This window comes from Pseudorca crassidens, chromosome 8, assembly GCF_039906515.1.
Source record: "Pseudorca crassidens isolate mPseCra1 chromosome 8, mPseCra1.hap1, whole genome shotgun sequence".
Lineage (NCBI taxonomy): Eukaryota > Metazoa > Chordata > Mammalia > Artiodactyla > Delphinidae > Pseudorca > Pseudorca crassidens.
Genome location: NC_090303.1, coordinates 31410801 through 31430075, shown reverse-complemented (window position 1 = coordinate 31430075; position 19275 = coordinate 31410801). Strand labels below are relative to the sequence as shown.

Below are 19275 nucleotides of genomic sequence, written 5' to 3'. Positions count from 1 at the left end.
CTCGAACCCGTGTCCCCTGCATTGGCAGGCAGATTCTTAAGCACTGCGCCACCAGGGAAGGCCTTGAAATTATACTTTTTATTTCAGTCATTATCAGACCAATTACAATAGCAACATAAAAATACCTATTTTTTAGGATAAGTTTGAAGGAAACGTGACACTTAATGAAGTCGTGTTCAACTATCCCACGCGGCCAAATGTGCCCGTGCTTCAGGGGCTGAGCCTCGAGGTGAAGAAGGGCCAGACGCTGGCCCTGGTGGGCAGCAGCGGCTGTGGGAAGAGCACGGTGGTCCAGCTCCTGGAGCGGTTCTACGACCCCTCTGCTGGAACAGTGGTGAGCACACTTTCTTAAATTAGTAACTTGATTTAAGGCAGTATTTCAAGTGGCTAAACCAATATTCCCATAATATTAGAAAAAACTGAACAAGACCTATAATCCTAACTGATACGAGGACCACCATTCTCTAAACCCCAAGGTGGCACCCACAGTCCGACAGATATATGGGGACGGTAGGGTAGAACGTCAGGAATTGAGTGTAGTTCAGAAAGTACTGAGTGTGAAGTTGATCTGTGCCCTGCCCTGGGCCTTCTGAGCCAGCTGGAGTCTCCTGCGTGAACACTCAATCGCTTCCTGGGTTGTAAAGGTAAGCCGCACAGTCCTGCCAGAGTTCTGAGTAGACGCCCAGGACTCCCTCCCCTCCTCTTGCCTTTGCCATCTCTCTCTAACGGGTACTCCAGCCCTCTCATATTTGGCTTTCAGCATTGATGTTGTGGTGTCTGGCCCCTGGCCCTCTTCCACGAGTGGAGACTTGGCTCTTAGCAATAATGCCTGCATTTCCCGTTACCTTGGGATGGTACCCACTGACGTAGCCCAGGAAGCCCACCCCCATTTAGACAGTCACCAGAATGTTAAACCTTGTTGAGTTGTTTCTTTGGGGGAAATCTTATGCTTCCACTATTACAATTACTCTGAAGGTATGAATACGGGCAAACCAGCTCAACAATACTCTGTAGGTGTGCTGTGCTAATACCACAGTGGGAATTTCTTTAGAGGGCAAGACTAGTTGGACTTGTATTTCTTCACCATGCCCTTTGCATTGCTGGAAGCTGTATTCTCAGTTAGCACATCACAAGGCTCCTCTAGAAGCATCATGCCTCCTGCTTACGGCAAACAAAAAAATCATCAAAACCACCATCAACAAAGCCAGTTTTCCAAAGACAAAGATACTGCCCTTTGAGCTTGTCCACTTTCCACTGATCTCTTGTCCTTTAGTGCCATCAAAAAGAGAAATGGGGGGAGTTGAAGGCTGGTAGTTCTCAAATGAAAGAGAGGTAGCGGTAGGAGAGGAGATAACCAACTTTCAAAATCTGGGGCCATGCTGATCTGCTTTTTGTCCTGGTGTGCCTGGAGGAGGGGGATACAGTCAAGGTGAAAGGTTGCAGTTGTTCAGGCGACAGCAGATAGGCGCAGGACACCTAACTGCATACTTCTTAAAGGCAGAGGATGGTACATTTGCCTGGATGAGGGCAAGGTAGGAAGCAGAGAAAGAACTGTGGAAAGATGGGGCCAAATGTGCCGCCATTTTACCAGGTAGAACAAGAAAGGGATGGCCTAGTTAACAACAATAAGAAATCGTTTTGTTGGCTGTGTTGGCCTCCAGCACTGTAAGAGCTTACAGGCTGTGAGGGTTGGTATTTCACAAACTGCTGATGCCCACGTGCAACAGTCCTCCTAGTAACTTACTGTTTAGTTGTTTGTTTTTTAAGCCCTTCTTATAGTTTGTGGACTTTGGTTTTCAGCTCCTAGATGGTCAAGAAGCAAAGAAACTCAACATCCAGTGGCTCAGAGCCCAACTCGGAATTGTGTCCCAGGAGCCCATCCTGTTTGACTGCAGCATTGCCGACAACATTGCCTATGGAGACAACAGCCGGTCTGTAAAGATGCCTGAAATTGTGAGTGCCGCCAAAGCAGCCAACATCCATCCTTTCATCGAGACTTTACCCAAAGTAAGTGAACTGGTAGCTTCCTAGGCTGATACCAGAATCAACTGCAAACTGTTTTCCTCCTCCAACAGTTCCCAAAGTTATACTTCAAAGTCTTGCAACAGAACTTGCCTCTGTACTAGCACTGTGACCTTGAACAAGACACTGAAGTCCATGATACCAAGTTTCCTTACTGGTAAATGGGAAAATTAGGCATGGTGTCTACCTTGTACAAATGTCGTGAGAAGCAAACGAGGTGATGTTAAGTCACCTCAAACAGGTGCTTGAGGGCTGCGTTCGTACTGTAGCCATGTTTGCTTTATTCCTTACGGTACTTTCTTTTTTAAACATTTTATTTTGAGATAATTATAGATTCATGTGCAGTTGTAAGGAATACAGAGATCTTGTGTGCCCTTGACCCAGTTTCCTCCAATGACATCTTGCAAAACTAATAGGGTATTGCAACCAGGATACTAATTTTGATACAATCCACTTACCTTGCTCAGACTTCCCCAGTTTTATCATACTTGTCTGCATTTGGATACGTTGGTAGTTCTACGCAATTTTACTGCGTGTGTAGACTCATGTATCCACTACCCCTGTCAAGATACGGAACGTTTTCATCACCACAGATTCCTCATTTTGCCCTTTTATAGCCACACACCCCTTCTCCCTGCCCTTACTCCCCACGACCCCTGGCAACCACTAACTGTTCTCCATTTCTGTAATCTTATACTTTAAGAATGTTATGTAAACATATGTACAGTATATAACCTTCTGAGATTAGCTTTTTCCCTCAGCACAATTCCCTGAAGCTGTTGTGTATAACTGTATACACAACAGTTCATGCCTTTTTATCGCTGAGTCGGATGGCTCCATGGTCTGGATGGCCCACAGCTTTTTAAATTTTTATTGGGGTATAGTTGGTTTACAATGCTGTGTTAGTTTCTGGTGTACAGCCAAGTGAATCACTTATGCATATACATGTATCCACTCTTTTAGATTCTTTTCCCATATAGGCCATTACAGAGTACTGAGTAGAGTTCCCTGTGCTATACAGGAGGTCCTAATTAGTTATCGATTTTATATACAGTAGTGTGTATATGTCAATCCCAATCTCCCAATTTATCCCCCTCCCCTTACCCGCTGGTAACCATAAATTTATTTTCTGCATCTGTAACTCTTATTTCTGTTTTGTAGAGAAAAGGGAACCCTCTTGCACTGTTCGTGGGAATGTAGATTGGTACAGCCACTATGGAGAACAGTATGGAGGTTCCTTACAAAAAGTAAAAATAGAGCTACCATATGGTCCTCAGCTTTTTTAACTAGTCACCTGTTGAACCACATCCAGGTTGTTTCCGTTTGGGCTATTAAGAGTAAAGCTGCTATAAATACTTGTGTACAGGCTTTAGTGTGACCCTAAATTTTTATTTCTCTGCGATAAATGCCCAGGAGCACAATTGCTAGACCATATGTTAATTGCTTAACTTTATAAGAAACTGCTCAACTGTTTTCCAAGGTGGCCCTGCCATTTCATTTTCCCACCAGCAAGTATGAGGGAGGGATACAGTTGCTCTGAATCTTTGCCACCATTTGCTGTTGCCACTGTTTTTTCTACCATCCTGATAGGTGTACAGTGATATCTTACTGTGGTTTTAATTTGCATTTCCTAATGGCAGAGGATGTTGAACATTTTTTTATATAGTTATTTGCCATCTATATTTCCTCTTTGGTGAAATGTCTTTTCATGTCTTTTGCCCATTTTCTAATTGGATTATTTTTTACTGTTGAGTTTTGACAGATTTTTATATATTCATGTTACTAGTCCTGTGTTGGAAATGTAGTTTGCAAATATTTTCTCCCAGTTTGTAGCTTATTTTTTCATCCTTTTAATGGGGTCTTTTTCAGAGCTTCGGTTTTTAATTTTGATGAGGTCCAATTCATTTTTTCCTTTTACAGACTGTGCTTTTGATGTCAAGTCCGAGAACTCTTTGCCTAGCCCTTGGTCCTGAAGATTTTTCTCCACTATTTTCTGAATTTATGGTTTTACATTTTACTTTTAAGTTCACACTCCATTTTGAGTTAATTTTGGTATAAGGTTGTTTTTCTTTAGTGTTTCATTTCTTTGGAGAGGACTGTACTCTCCAATTTCCACGGTCCCCAACACTCCCTATTTATTACCTCATTATTAGCAGTTATGACTATAGCCAAATTGCAGTGAAATCAATATATATTTGAAAACTAAGAGGAGTTCAGTGAAACAATTTTCACAGTGACTAGGAACTTGATCTTATATTGAGTGCTGTGTATATATTTTTTTTCTCTTGATTATATATTCCTTAAGGGTAGGAACACAGACTAATTCATTTTTATACTTCCCACAGTTCTGGCATAATAGGTAGCTGGTAAATATTTAAGTGAATGAATGAGTTTAAAAAAGAATAGGCTCCATGTGAGTCATGTGAATATTTCAAATAAAAAATGTTATACCTTAAACACTAACATGTAACCATTTTAGGACTCCAATGATAGCAGATCAACTGACATTTTGATAATGGTAGGAATTGGAGAATTTGTTGCAGCATACCATTGAAAACAACTAAGGTCATTAATTTTCTAGTTTGATTTTGAAAATGAATGTCCTGTTAAAAAAAATTAAATGGACAACTTGGTAGTTGTTACAGAAACTTTTTAGTGATTCTAAGTAATTTTTTCTTATAATTAGAACTGTCAAGTGTTAAGAAGTAAAAGTTTATTCAATATGTCATTAGAATTTTTCTGAGCTAGAACTTTATTAACTTTACTAATGGCTAACTTGCAGAAATATGAAACAAGAGTGGGAGATAAGGGGACTCAGCTTTCAGGAGGTCAAAAACAGAGGATTGCTATTGCCCGAGCCCTCATCCGACACCCCCGAATCCTACTGTTGGATGAAGCTACATCAGCTCTGGATACTGAAAGTGAAAAGGTATGGCCTCCTACCTCATGTCCCATTTAATTTATAAAATAAAACTTCTTTGTGCAGTCAACCATGAAAGAATAGATAAACACACAAACAGCTCATACAGCTAAATATCCAGGGGGAAAAAAAAAACCCAGTCAAGAAATGGGCAGAAGACCTAAACAGTTATTTCTCCAAAGAAGACATACAGATGGCCAACAAGCACATGAAAAGATGCTCACCATCACTAATTAATGGAGAAATGCAAATCAAAACTACAGTGAGTACCACTTCACACTGGTCAGAATGGCCATCATCAAAAAGTCAACAGGGACTTCCCTGGTGGCACAGTGGTTAAGAATCCACCTGCCAATTCAGGGGACATGGGTTGGATCCCTAGTCCTGAAAGATCCCACATGCTACAGAGCAACTGAGCCTGTGTGCCACAACTACTGAAGCCTGTGCACCTAGAGCCCATGCTCTGCAACAATAGAAGCCGCCACAATGAGAAGCCCGTGCGCCACAAGGAAGAGTAGCCCCTGCTTGCCACAACTAGAGAAAGCCTGCATGCAGCAACAAAGACCCAACACAGCCATCCATCCATAAATAAATAAATAAAATAAATAAAATTTATTTATTTTAAAAAAAGTCTACAAATAAATGCTGGAGAGGGTGTGGAGAAAAGGAAACTCTCCTACACTGCTAGTGGGAATGTAAATTGGTACAACTATTATGGAGAACAGTATGGAGGTTCCTTAAAAAACTAAAAATAGAACTACCATATGACCCAGCAATCCCACTCCTGGGCATATATCTGGAGAAAAACATGGTCTGAAAGTATACATGCACCCCAGTGTTCGTTGCAGCACTGTTTACAATAGCCAGGATATGGAAGCAACCTAAATGTCCATTGACGAATGGATAAAGAAGATGTGGTACATATATACAATGGAATGCTACTCAGCCATAAAAAAGAACAAAATAATGCCATTTGCAGCAACATGGATGGACCCAGAGATTATTATACTAAGTAAGTCAGAGAAAGACAAATACCATTATGATATCACTCAAATGTGGAATCTAATTTAAAACTGATACAAAGGAACTTATTCACAAAACAGAAATAGACTCACAGACATAGAAAACAAACATGGTTGCCAAAGGGGAAAGGAGGGGAGGGATAAATTAGTCTGGTTTTAAAATGTACATACTACTATATATAAAATAGATAACCAACAAGGACCTACTGTATAGCACAGGGAACTATACTCAATATTCTGTAACAACCTATATGAGAAAAGAATTTGAAAAAATACATACCTGTATATGTAAAACTGAATTACTCTGCTGTACCCCTGAAACTAACACACCATTGTAAATCAACACTATTTCAATAAAATTTTTAAAAATAGGCAAGCACAGAAATAAACAAATGTAGATAGCGGTTATTTTGAGGTAGAATATTTTAATTGAATCCCTTCCAGCATTTTCCAAATTTTCAAAAATGACCACGTATTACTTGTATAAAATGTTATTTTTTGCACTTTTCATTTGCTTTAGCGCATTAATAATGGAAAACCTGGGAAATAAAATACTCAAAAGTGAAGTAGTTAAGTTTAAATCATTTTGTGACTAGTGTGAGAATCCATTTTTATTATAAAGAACATAACTATATGCAAAATGGATTATGTAGCTACCCACCACCAGTCCCTCCCATCAGGAAATTTGCACAAGCCTCTTAGATAGCCTCATCCACCAGAGGGCAGACAGCAGAAGCAAGAAGAACTATAATTCTGCAGCCTGTGGAACAAAAACCACATTCACAGGAAGACAGACAAGATAAAAAGGCAGAGGGCTATATACCAGATGAAGGAACAAGATAAAACCCCAGAAGAACAACTAAATGAAGTGGAGATAGGCAACCTTCCAGAAAATGAATTCAGAATAATGACAGTGAAGATGATCCAGGACCTTGGAAAAAGAATGGAGGCAAAGATTGAGAAGGTGCAAGAAATGTTTAACAAAGACCTGGAAGAATTAAAGAACAAACAAACACAGATGAACAATACAATAACTGAAATGAAAACTACACTAGAAGGAATCAGTAGCAGAATAACTGAGGCAGAAGAACGGATAAGTGATCTGGAAGACAGAATGGTGGAATTCACTGCTTCGGAACAGAATAAAGAAAAAAGAATGAAAAGAAATGAAGACAGCCTAAGAGACCTCTGGGACAACATTAAACACAACAACATTCACATTATAAGGGTCCCAGAAGGAGAAGAGAGAGAAAGAAGAGAAAATATTTGAAGACATTATAGTCAAAACCTTCCCTAACATGGGAATGGAAATAGCCACCCAAGTCCAGGAAGCGCAGACAGTCCCATACAGGATAAACCCAGGGAGAAACATGCCAAGACACATAGTAATCAAATGGGCAAAAATTAAAGACAAAGAAAAATTACTGAAAGCAGCAAGGGAAAAATGTCAAATAACCTAAAAGGGAACTCCCATAAGGTTAACAGCTGATTTCTCAGCAGAAACTCTACAAGCCAGAAGGGAGTGGCATGATGTACTTAAAGTGATGAAAGGGAGGAACCTACAACCAAGATTACTCTACCCAGCAAGGATCTCTTTCAGATTTGATGGAGAAATCAAAAGATTTACAGACAAGCAAAAGCTAAGAGAAGTCAGCACCACCAAACCAGCTCTACAACAAATGCTAAAGGAACTTCTCGAAGTGGGAAACACTAGAGAAGAAAAGGACCTACAAAAACAAACCCAGAACAATTAAGAAAATGGTCATAGGAACATACATATCGATAATTACCTTAAACATGAATGGATTAAACGTTCCAACCAAAAGACACAGGCTTGCTGAATGGATACAAAAACAAGACCCATACATATGCTGTCTACAAGAGACCCACTTCAGACCTAGGGACATATACAGACTGAAAGTGAGGGGATGGAAAAAGATATTCCATACAAATGGAAATGAAAAGAAAGCTGGAGTAGCTATACTCATATCAAATAAAATAGACTTTAAAATAAAGAATGTTACAAGAGACAAGGAAGGACACTAAATAATGAGCAAGGGATCAATCCAAGAAGAAGATATAACAATTATATACGCACCCAACATAGGAGCACCTCAATACATACGGCAACTGCTTTAAAAGAGGAAATTGACAGTAACACAATAATAGTAGAGGACTTTAACACCTCACTTACACCAATGGGCAGATCATCCAAAATGAGAATAAGGAAACAGAAGCTTTAAATGACACAACAGACCAGATAGATTTAATTGATATTTATAGGACATGCCATCCAAAAACAGGTTACACGTTCTTGAAGTGTGCACAGAACGCTCTCCAGGATAGATCACATCTTGGGTCACAAATCAAACCTCAGTAAATTTAAGAAAACTGAAATCATATCAAGCATCTTTTCTGACCACAATGCTATGCGATTAGAACTGAATTACAGGGAAAAAAAACGTAAAAAACACAAACACATGGAGGCTAAACAATATGTTACTAAATAACGAAGACTGAAGAAATCAAAGAGGAAATCAAAAAATACCTAGAGACAAATGACAATGAAAACACGACGATCCAAAACCTATGGGATGCAGCACAAGCAGTTCTAAGAGGGAAGTTTATAGCTACACAAGCTTACCTCAAGAAACAAGAAAAATCTCAAGTAAACAATCTAACCTTACTCCTAAAGGAACTAGAGAAAGAAGAACAAACAAAACCCAAAGTTAGCAGAAGGAAAGAAATCATAAAGATCAGAGCAGAAATAAATGAAATAGAAACAAAGAAAACAATAGCAAAGATCAATAAAACTAAAAGCAGGTTCTTTGAGAAGGTAAACAAAATTGACAAACCTTTAGCCAGACTCATCAAGGAAAAGAGGGAGATGACTCAAATCAATAATATTAGAAATGAAAAAAGGAGAAGTTACAATGGACACCGCAGAAATACAAAGCATCCTAAGAGACTACTACAAGCAACTCTATGCCAATAAAATGGACAACCCGGAAGAAATGGACAAATTCTTAGAAAGGTATGAACTTCCAAGACTGAACCAGGAAGAAACAGAAAATATGAACAATCACAAGTAATGAAATTGAAACTGTGATTAAGAATCTTCCAACAAACAAAAGTCCAGGACCAGATGGCTTCACAAGTGAGTTCTATCAAATATTTAGTGAAGAGCTAACAATCATCCTTCTCAAACTCTTCCAAAAAATTGCAGAGGAAGGAACACTCCCAAACTCATTGTATGAGGCCACCATCACCCTGAGACCAAAACCAGACAAAGATACTACAAAAAAATAAAATTACAGACCAATATCACTGATGAATATAGATGCAAAAATCCTCAACAAAATACTAGCAAACAGAATCCAACAACACATTAAAAGGACCATCCACCATGATCAAGTGGGATTTATCCCAGGTACGCAAGGATTCTTCAATATACGCAAATCAATCAATGTGATACACCATATTAACGAAGGAGAAAAACCGTATGATCATCTCAATACATGCAGAAACAGCTTTTGAACAAAACTCAACACACATTTATGATAAAAACTCTCCAGAAAGTGGGCATAGAGGGAACCTACCTCAACATAATAAAGGCCATATACAACAAACCCACAGCAAACATCATTCTCAATGGTGAAAAACTGAAAGCATTTCCTCTAAGATCAGGAACAAGACAAGGATGTCCACTCTCACCACTATTATTCAACATAGCTTTAGAAGTCCTAGCCATGGCAATCAGAGAAGAAAAATAAAAGGAATACAAATTTGAAAAGAAGAAGTAAAACTGTCACTGTTTGAAGATGACATGATACTATACATAGAGAATCCTAAAAATGCCACCAGAAAACTACTAGAGCTAAACAATGAATTTGGTAAAGTTGCAGGATACAAAATTAATGCACAGAAATCTCTTGCATTCCTATACACTAATGATGAAAAATCTGAAAGAGAAATTAAGGAAACACTCCCATTTACCGTTGCAACAAAAAGAATAAAATACCTAGGAATAAACCTACCTAAGGAGACAAAAGACCTGTATGCAGAAAACTATAAGACACTGATGAAAGAAATTAAAGATGCTACCAACAGATGGAGAGATATACCAAATTCTTGGATTAGAAGAATCAATATTGTGAAAATGGCTATACTACCCAAAGCAATCTACAGATTCAATGCAATCCCTATCAAATTACCAATGGCATTTTTTACGGAACTAGAACAAATCATCTTAAAATTTGTATGAGACACAAAAGACCCCGAATAGCCAAAGCGGTCTTTAGAGAAAAAAACGGAGCTGGAGGAATCAGACTCCCTGACTTCAGACTATACTACAAAGCTACAGTAATCAAGACAATATGGTACTGGCACAAAAACAGAAACATAGATCAATGGAACAAGATAGAAAGCCCAGAGATAAACCCACGCACCTATGGTCAACTAATGTATGACAAAGTAGGCAAAGATATACAATGGAGCAAGACAGTCTCTTCGATAAGTGGTGCTGGGAAAACTGGACAGCTACATGTAAAAGAATAAAATTAGAACACTCCCTAACACCATACACAAAAATAAACTCAAAATGGATTCGAGACCTAAATGAAAGACCAGAGACTATAAAACTCTTAGAGGAAAACAAAGGAAAAACACTCTTTGAATCACAGCAAGATATTTTTTGATCTACCTCCTAGAATAATGGAAACATAAACAAATGGGACCTAATGAAACTTCACAGCTTTTGCACAGCAAAGTAAACCATAAACAAGACGAAAAGACAACCCTCAGGGGCTTCCCTGGTAACACAGTGGTTGAGAATCTGCCTGCCAATGCAGGGGACACAGGTTCGAGCCCTGATCCGGGAAGATCCCACATGCCGCGGAGCAACTGGGCCCGTGAGCCACAACTACTAAGCCTGCGCGTCTGGAGCCTGTGCTCCACAACAAGAGGGGCCGCAGTAGTGAGAGGCCCGCACACCGCGATGAAGAGTGGCCCCTGCTTGCCACAACTAGAGAAAGCCCTCGCACAGTAACGGAGACCCAACACAGCCAAAAATAAATATACATTAAGACAACCCTCAGAATGGGAGAAAATATTTGCAAACGAATCCTTGGACAAAGGATTAATCGCCAAAATATATAAACAGCTCATGCAGCTCAATATTAAAGAAACAAACAACCCAATCCAAAAATGGGCAGGAGACCTAAATAGACATTTCTCCAAAGAAGACATACAGATGGCCAAGAAGCACATGAAAAGCTGTTCAACATCACTAATTATGAGAGAAATGCAAATCAAAACTACAATGAGGTATCACCTCACACCAGTTAGAATGGGCATTATCAGAAAATCTACAAACAACAAATGCTGGAGAGGGTGTGGACCAAAGGGAACCCTCTTGCACTGTTGGTGGGAATGTAAATTGATACAGCCACAATGGAGAACAGTATGGAGGTTCCTTAAAAAACTAAAAATAGAATTACCACATGATCCAGCAATCCCACTACTGGGCATATACCCAGAGAAAACCATAATTCAAAAAGACACGTGCACCCCAATGTTCATTGCAGCACTGTTTACAATAGCCAGGTCATGGAAGCAACCTAAATGCCCATTGACAGATGAATGGGTAAAGAAGATGTGGTACATATATACAATGGAATATTACTCAGCCATAAAAAGGAACAAAATTGAGTCATTTGTTGAGACGTGGTTGGATCTAGAGACTGTCATACAGAGTGAAGTAAGTCAGAAAGAGAAAAACAAATATCATATATTAACGCATGTATGTGGAACCTAGACTAATGGTACAGATGAGCCGGTTTGCAGGGCAGAAGTAGAGGCACAGATGTAGAGAACAAACGTATGGACACCAAGGGGGGAAAGCAGCGTGGGGGGAGGGTTGGGGTGAGGTGTGATGAATAGGGCTAATGGGATTGACATGTATACACTGATGTGTATAAAACTGATGCCTAATAAGAACCTGCAGTATACAAACTACTAATACTAAACTTTCTTTGGGTTATTATTATGGAAATATGTTAATATAAATGTTTCAGACATTACATGAAATTTCTAAAAATCTTATATGTTCTGGTATAATAAGGCATAATTCTAGTTATTACTTGAAAATGTATATCTCAGAAATAACTAAATTTCCTTGTCAATTGCATTATTATGAACTTTCATCAAATCTTTAACCATGGTCATTTTTAAGTCTTTTGTCATTTACAGACAGTTCTGGGTGTACTCTGATGCTTTTGCAAAAATGTTCCTATAAAAGGGTTTCATCTTCAAGGAATTCATGGAAAAGACTCTGACAAGTACAGGTTTCTGGTAACTGACTATACTGCTGACATGAATGAATAAGCATTTTCAGAAAACTGATGAACTCATAAAAGCGTTAACAAAAGATCAAGATAAAAAAAATTAATTACATGGGACTGAGTGAACTGATGAGGATGATTATAATTTTTGTGACTTTCTGTTTGAATAAAAAAAAAATCCCACAAGGACTCAGAGGCAAAAAAATATACAAATCAATTTTCACTGCAAAGTAAAGGAGCTGTTACAGTGGAGGATTACTGGACTGAATGTCAATATTATGGCATAGTATGAGTGTGTTTCGTGTTTGGTAATTGTAATCATTGTTGCTTTTGTTGTGTTCATCCATTCACAATGCTTGGTGTCAGTCTATTTATCTCTTGTAAAAATAAAATACAGTGTGTGTGTGTGGAAAAAAAAGATGGATTATGTAAAAACATGCATAAAGCTAAAGATTCAAAATGAGACAAGAAAGGTAATTTTCTTTTGTACATATGGTAAAATATTTAGATTTCCTTTACAGTTAAAACTTATTTCTACAATTTTTAAGATAAGGCTTCTATTCTGATTTATCAATAGATTGTCCAAGAAGCTCTGGACAAAGCCCGAGAAGGCCGCACCTGCATTGTGATCGCTCACCGCCTGTCCACCATTCAGAATGCAGACTTGATAGTGGTGATTGAGAACGGCAAAGTCAAGGAGCACGGCACACACCAGCAGCTGCTAGCACAGAGAGGCATCTATTTCTCTATGGTCAATGTCCAGGCAGGGACACAGAAGTGATGAACTCTTGTTATAGTGTATCTTAAAAATAAATTCAAATCATTCTACAACTTTTTCTGATTTAGAGACTTCTTTTCTAAGTCATCATAAAATATAGGTATATCTTATTCCATATCAATTTAGAACATCCAATTTGGGGTTGGATATTACAGCATTTGAAATGTAGGAGTTAAAAGTAACATCTGGCTTGATGAAGTATGAAAACAGCCTAGCTCTGAGTTACCAAAAACATATGGAGAGAATATCACTCAACCATAAAAAAGAATGAAGTAACACCATTTGCAGCAACATGGATGGACCTACAGATCATCATACTAAATGAAATAAATCAGAGAAAAATACCACATGATATCACTTATATGTGGAATCTAAAAAAAATATATGATACAAATGAACTTATTTACAGAACAGAAAAAGACTCAGAAAACAAACTTATGGTTAGCAAAAGGGAAAGGGGGGAGGGATAAATTTGGAATTTAAGATCAACAGGTATGCACTACTATATATAAAAATAAACAGCAAGGATCTACTGTATAGCACAGGGAACAATATTCAATATCTTTAAATAACCTATAATGGAAAAGAACCTGAAAAAATATGTATATATATAAAACGGAATCACTTTGCTGTACACCTGAAACACTATAAATCAACCATACTTGAATAAAAAAATTTAAAAATCATATGGAGAAAGTGAAGAGCAGAGTTTAGGTATATAAAACTGTAGAAGATTCAATGCAATCCCTCTCAAGTTACCCAGGACATTTTTCACAGAACTAAAATTCATATGAAACCATAAAAGACACAATTGCCAAAGCAATCCTGAAGAAAAAGAACAACCCATGGGCTTACCTGGTGGCACAGTGGTTGAGAGTCTGCCTGCCGATGCAGGGGACGCGCGTTCGTGCCCTGGTCCGGGAAGATCCCGCATGCCGTGGAGCGGCTGGGCCCGTGAGCCATGGCCGCTGGGCCTGCGCGTCCAGAGCTTGTGTTGCGCAACGGGAGAGGCCACAGTGAGGGGCCCGTGTACCGCAAAAAAAAAAAGAACCCAGGAGGCATAACCCTCTCAGACTTCAGACAGTACTACAAAGCTACAGTAATCAAAACAGCATGGAGGAACTTCCCTGGTGGGGCAGTGGTTAAGAATCCACCTGCCAATGCAGGGGACACAGGTTCAAGCCCTGGTCCAGGAAGATCCCACATGCCATAGAGCAACTAAGCCTGTGCACCACAACTACTGAGCCTGCGCTATAGAGCCCACGAGCCACAGCTACTGACCCCGCGCGCCTGGAGCCCATACTCCGCAACAAGAGAAGCCACCACAATGAGAAGCCCACACACCGCAACTAAGAGTAGCCCCCACCTGCCACAACTAGAGAAAGCCCACCTGCAGCAATGAAGACCCAACACAGCCAAAAATAAATTAATTTTTAAAGAAGTACTTAAATGTAAAGGTTTAAAAAAAAACAGCATGGTATTGGCACAAAAACAGACATATGGATAAATGAAACAGGATAGAGAGCCCAGAAATAAACCCACATGCCTATGGTCAATTAATCTTTGACAAAGGAGGCAAGAATATACAATGGGAAAAAGACAGTCTCTTCAGCAAGTGATGCTGGGAAAGCTGAACAGCCACATGTAAATCAATGAAGCTAGAACACACCTTCACACCATACACAAAAATAAACTCAAAATGGCCTAAAGACTTAAACATAAGACATGACACTATAAAACTCCTAGAAGAGATAACTGGCAAAACATTCCCTGACATAACTTGTACCAATGTTTTCTTAGGTCAGTCTCCCAAGGCAATAGAAATAAAAACAAAAATAAATGAATGGGACCCATTCAAACTTACAGGGTTTTGCACAGCAAAGGAAACTATATACAAAATGAAAAGACAAGCTGCAGAATGGGAGAAAGTATTTGCAAACAATGTGACCAACAACCGATTGATTTCCAAAATACACAAACAGCTCGTACAACTTAACAAAAAAACCTAATCGAAAAATGGGCAGAAGACCTAAACAGACATTTCTCAAAGAAGACATACAGATGGCCAACAGGTACATGAAAAGATGCTCAACTTCACTAATTATCTGAGAAATGCAATTCAAAAGGACAATGAGGTATCACCGCACGCTGGTCAGAATGGCCATCATTAAAAAGTCCACAAATAACAAATGCTGGAGAGGGTGTGGAGAAGAGGGAACCCTCTTACACTCTTGGTGGGAATGTAAATTGGTACAGCCACTATGGAGAACAGTATGGAGGTTCCTCAGAAAACTAAAAATAGAGTTCCCATATGATCTAGCAATCCTGCTCCTGGGCATATATCCAGACAAAACTCTAATCCAAAGAGATACATGCACCCTTATGTTCATAGCAGCACTATTCACAATAACCAAGACATGCAAACAACCTAAATGTCCATTGACAAATGAATGGATAAAGAAGATGTGTAACAGATATACAATGGAATACTACTCAACCATAAAAAAGAACAAAATAATGCCATTTGCAGCAACATGGATGCAACTAGATTATCATACTGAGTGAAGTAAGTCAGAAAGACAAATACCATTATGTTATCATTTATATGTGGAATCTAAAATATGACACAAATGAACCTATCCATGAAAAAGAAACATAATCATGCACATAGAGAACAGACTGGTGGTTGCCAAGGCGGAGGGGGGTGGGGGAGGGATGGAGTGAGGTTGGGGGTAGCAGATGTGAGCTTTTATGTACACAATGGATAAACAAGGTCCTACTATACAGCACATAGAACTATATTCAATGTCATGTGATAAACCATAATGGAAAAAATATATACAACTGAATCACTTTGCTGTACAGCAGAAATTAACATTGTAAATCAACCATACTCAATTAAAAATTAATTAATTAAATAAAGCTAGAATTCAAAGAAGCCACAGACATAGGGAAAATTCTTATGGTCCTGATTCATTGGGTAGATGACAGGGTAGTTTGGGAACAATTTTCCTTGTTACAAAGTTAAAATATATTGTTCAATAGCATACTCTCTTCATTGGTAAATTTTCAAGTTATTCTACTAGAGAATTGAGGTTTTAAAAAAACGAATGTATTCCCAGATTTATCATCACATTCCAAGAGAAAATGGAATTGTCCTTAGACAAACTAACTGTAGGCACACATTTGTTCCATATAAAGAGGCATATTGTTTAAATGTTTAAAACACATTAATAAAAACTGTACATATTATCTCAGTGCAATTTGAAACATTTGAAAGAAACATCAATAAAATGCTGTTTCTATAGAACTGCATTCCTTTTACAAATAGTTTTATTTTCCCAGAAGATTAATCCACTTCAACAAGAAGGAATATGTTTAGATGGAGACCAAAAAGAAATATTCTAGGCAACCCTTGGAAGCTAACCACTCTGAAATGTTTTTTCCTTAATTTACTGCAGCAATACCCATTCTCACTGCTGTGACAGGTTGTTTAGGTCAGTAATCTATCCAAATCAGGTCTTCTATATGTAATAAATCATATATACCAAGGGATTTTTCAAATGTAACCATGTGTAGCAGTAGACTGAATTTCAGTTAACCAAGAGAGGAGTGGGGCAAAGGGTACGTTACCACAGTGACTCAAGGTGAAAATTCAACCTACTGTTATGTAATTATTCTCAAACTTGCCTGATAAGGATCATGGGGCATTTGCTCCTAGAAATTCTGACTCAGGAGGTGTGGGTAAGGCCCAGGAATCTTTTTGTAAAAAGCAATCCAGACGATTCTTAACTTCAGGCAGGTTAGAGGAACATGTTAAAAACATGAGTGAAAAGAGGTTTCTCTGCAGGAGGTGATCAGCTTCTAAAATACCCAATTCTTTAGATATTATTTAAAAACAATCAAACAGGCCTTAGAACTTCTACCTTTCACTCTTGGAACATTCTCACTGCCCAGTATGAAGTCCAGGCTAGAATCCTGAATGATCAAAGACCATGCAGAGAGAGGTCCAGCCAGTAAGTCCCCAGGCAGTGGTGAGGTTGTCTCAGACTTCCCAGCCTCACCCAGCAGCCTGGTGATGGCAGCGGTGTAACTCACTCAGGCAAGACAGAAGCAGAGCCATCCAAATGGGCACAGTCAACTAACACAGTCATGAGAAATGATCATAAGACAGTAGGTTTTGCATGGTTTATTACACAATACATAACTGATCAGAAAGTACAAGGTCAAACAGGAATGAAGCACTTACTAAAACACCAAACAAGAAGCTATATGATTTTGAGAATTTTATTTTCTGAGAATAGAAACTACAAAACAGAACAAAGGAAAAATAAATCCTGACAATCTGATTTAGTATTTAATCCTTTTAAAGTCACTGATTTTAAATATAAATGCTTTAATTTCATATTCACAAAACTAATTATAACAATATACTATAATAAATTTTTTTAGGGTTTTTCATGTATGTCAGAGGGTGTAAACCTCCTTACTACAACTGAATTCTTTTGTCTGTTCAACATAAACTTTTTTTAGACTAAATTGTAGTGGTCTCTCCCAAACACAGTAGACTTATATCCCTGTGGTGAATGTGGAATCATTGATTTCAGGGAAATTAGCATCCAATCATGTATTTCATATCCTTTGGCAACTAGAAAATGTTAAAGTGCTTGAAAGATAGCGTCTATGAGGAGGTTCAGAGAGAAGATTTATTACCTATATAGGTACCAACAAAGATATTTAAAAGTTAGATTTGCATTGTGAAAATCTGTAGATTTGCATTGTTGAGGCTAACCTTCAAGTTTGCATAGTTCTATAGTCATAATTTGCATTGCTGCTGCATCAGAGGAAGCTTAAAAATATTTCTACTTTCTATGTCAGAATAAATTTAGAGAGCATAATTCTACTAATTTCTACATTCAACAAGTTTCCTTCAGTCAACATCTCTTCCTGTCTCACATCACCAACCCACTCCCAGCATCCAGTTTTATAATATGTTTTGTTAAGTGCTTACTAAATGATTAGTCTCTAAAGATGAGCAATGTCCATCAGTTGCATCATATCACTGAAAGCATGGAAAGTCTGCTGAACTAGCTTTTCTGCATCAGTCTCTGGACATGATTTCCAGGCTGTACAGGCCACAATAAACCTGTGAAGCACAAATAATAAATGATGAAGTAGAACACAAAAATCAACACAAAAAGGCTCCAAATTGAGATGGTGAATAGAGCCATTACCTTTATTCCATCTGGCTGTTCACATATGTAATATGATTTATTGCTCACATTAGGTAAATGTAACCTGACACAATAGAAAGTATAGCCATATTTATATATAATGCTAGGAACACTTAATTTACTGTGTGACTAGAGCCTAAGGACAAAAAGGAAACAAAAAAACTAGCCAGAGCTCAAGAGTGCTCTGGGGTCAGGTCTTATTGTGTTAAACAAACTCACCTCTTGCCGTAAAAGACCTTACCAACATGCCCCAAATGGAATGAGTTAGAATATGAATTCATGCCACTGTCTGCAATAAAACTTGACCTATTTTTAAAGAAAAAGAATATAGTGCTGAAGAGAGTAAAAAAATAATAAAATAGAGAAAGAAGGATAAGAGGAGAGAAAGGCTGTTTCTAGAAAAACCAGAGAGAAACTCTCCTGAGACCAAAATATGCCTTCCACCACCATATCCTTCTAGATCCTCCTGATGAAGAAATCCCCTATCTGGCAGGTGATAAAAGTGGTCCCAAGAAGCTGAAACAAACAGGAAAGAAGCGTGGCTTCTGGTGGGCTCAGAGCCGAAACCTCACTACTAGCACTCTTGGAACTAGCCTTCCCCTTTCCAGACACACAAATTTTCAACAGCAAAACATGCATTATGCTCAAGTTAAAATCAAAATGTTGTGTAATGTAAAGCTTGTGGACGGCATGCAATTTTCACATCACTAAAAATTAAGACTGGAAAGTACGTATCTTTGACATGTACTTTAGATTAAGCAGAACAAAATAAAAACATGTTCTGGTCCAGTATATAATAATGAAACCAATGTTTGAATGGATTATATTTGCTGAAAGATATACAGCAACCTACAGAAATTCCTGCCTTGTTTTCACATAGTGATTCATGATCAGTAGGCATTTTCTCGCTATGCTGTGCATATACTTCTCAAATATTTAGCAAGATCTAAAGTATTTC

At 38.3% G+C, this 19275-nt stretch overlaps 2 protein-coding genes across 6 annotated transcripts in view; one reads left to right on the top strand and one right to left on the bottom strand.

The window, feature by feature from the left end:
- ABCB4 (ATP binding cassette subfamily B member 4) overlaps positions 1-13130 on the top strand; it is a 74256-nt gene extending 61126 nt beyond the window's left edge. Inside the window, exons 24-27 of the mRNA XM_067746111.1 lie at positions 137-334; positions 1801-2007; positions 4805-4951; positions 12883-13130. Coding sequence (XP_067602212.1) covers positions 137-334; positions 1801-2007; positions 4805-4951; positions 12883-13086 — 756 coding nt within the window. The 3' untranslated portion in view covers positions 13087-13130. The remainder of the gene's footprint in view (positions 1-136; positions 335-1800; positions 2008-4804; positions 4952-12882) is intronic.
- Positions 2499-19275, bottom strand: part of CROT (carnitine O-octanoyltransferase) — a 75429-nt gene continuing 58652 nt past the window's right edge. For 3 of the 5 annotated variants that reach the window (XM_067746117.1, XM_067746113.1, XM_067746112.1), the window contains one exon: positions 17357-18229. In XM_067746117.1, the coding sequence (XP_067602218.1) occupies positions 18109-18229 (121 nt within the window). In that variant the 3' untranslated portion in view covers positions 17357-18108. Of the gene's footprint in view, positions 2583-17356; positions 18230-18252; positions 18624-19275 lie in introns of those variants that run through there. The other 2 variants (XM_067746116.1, XM_067746114.1) reach the window with 2 other exon arrangements.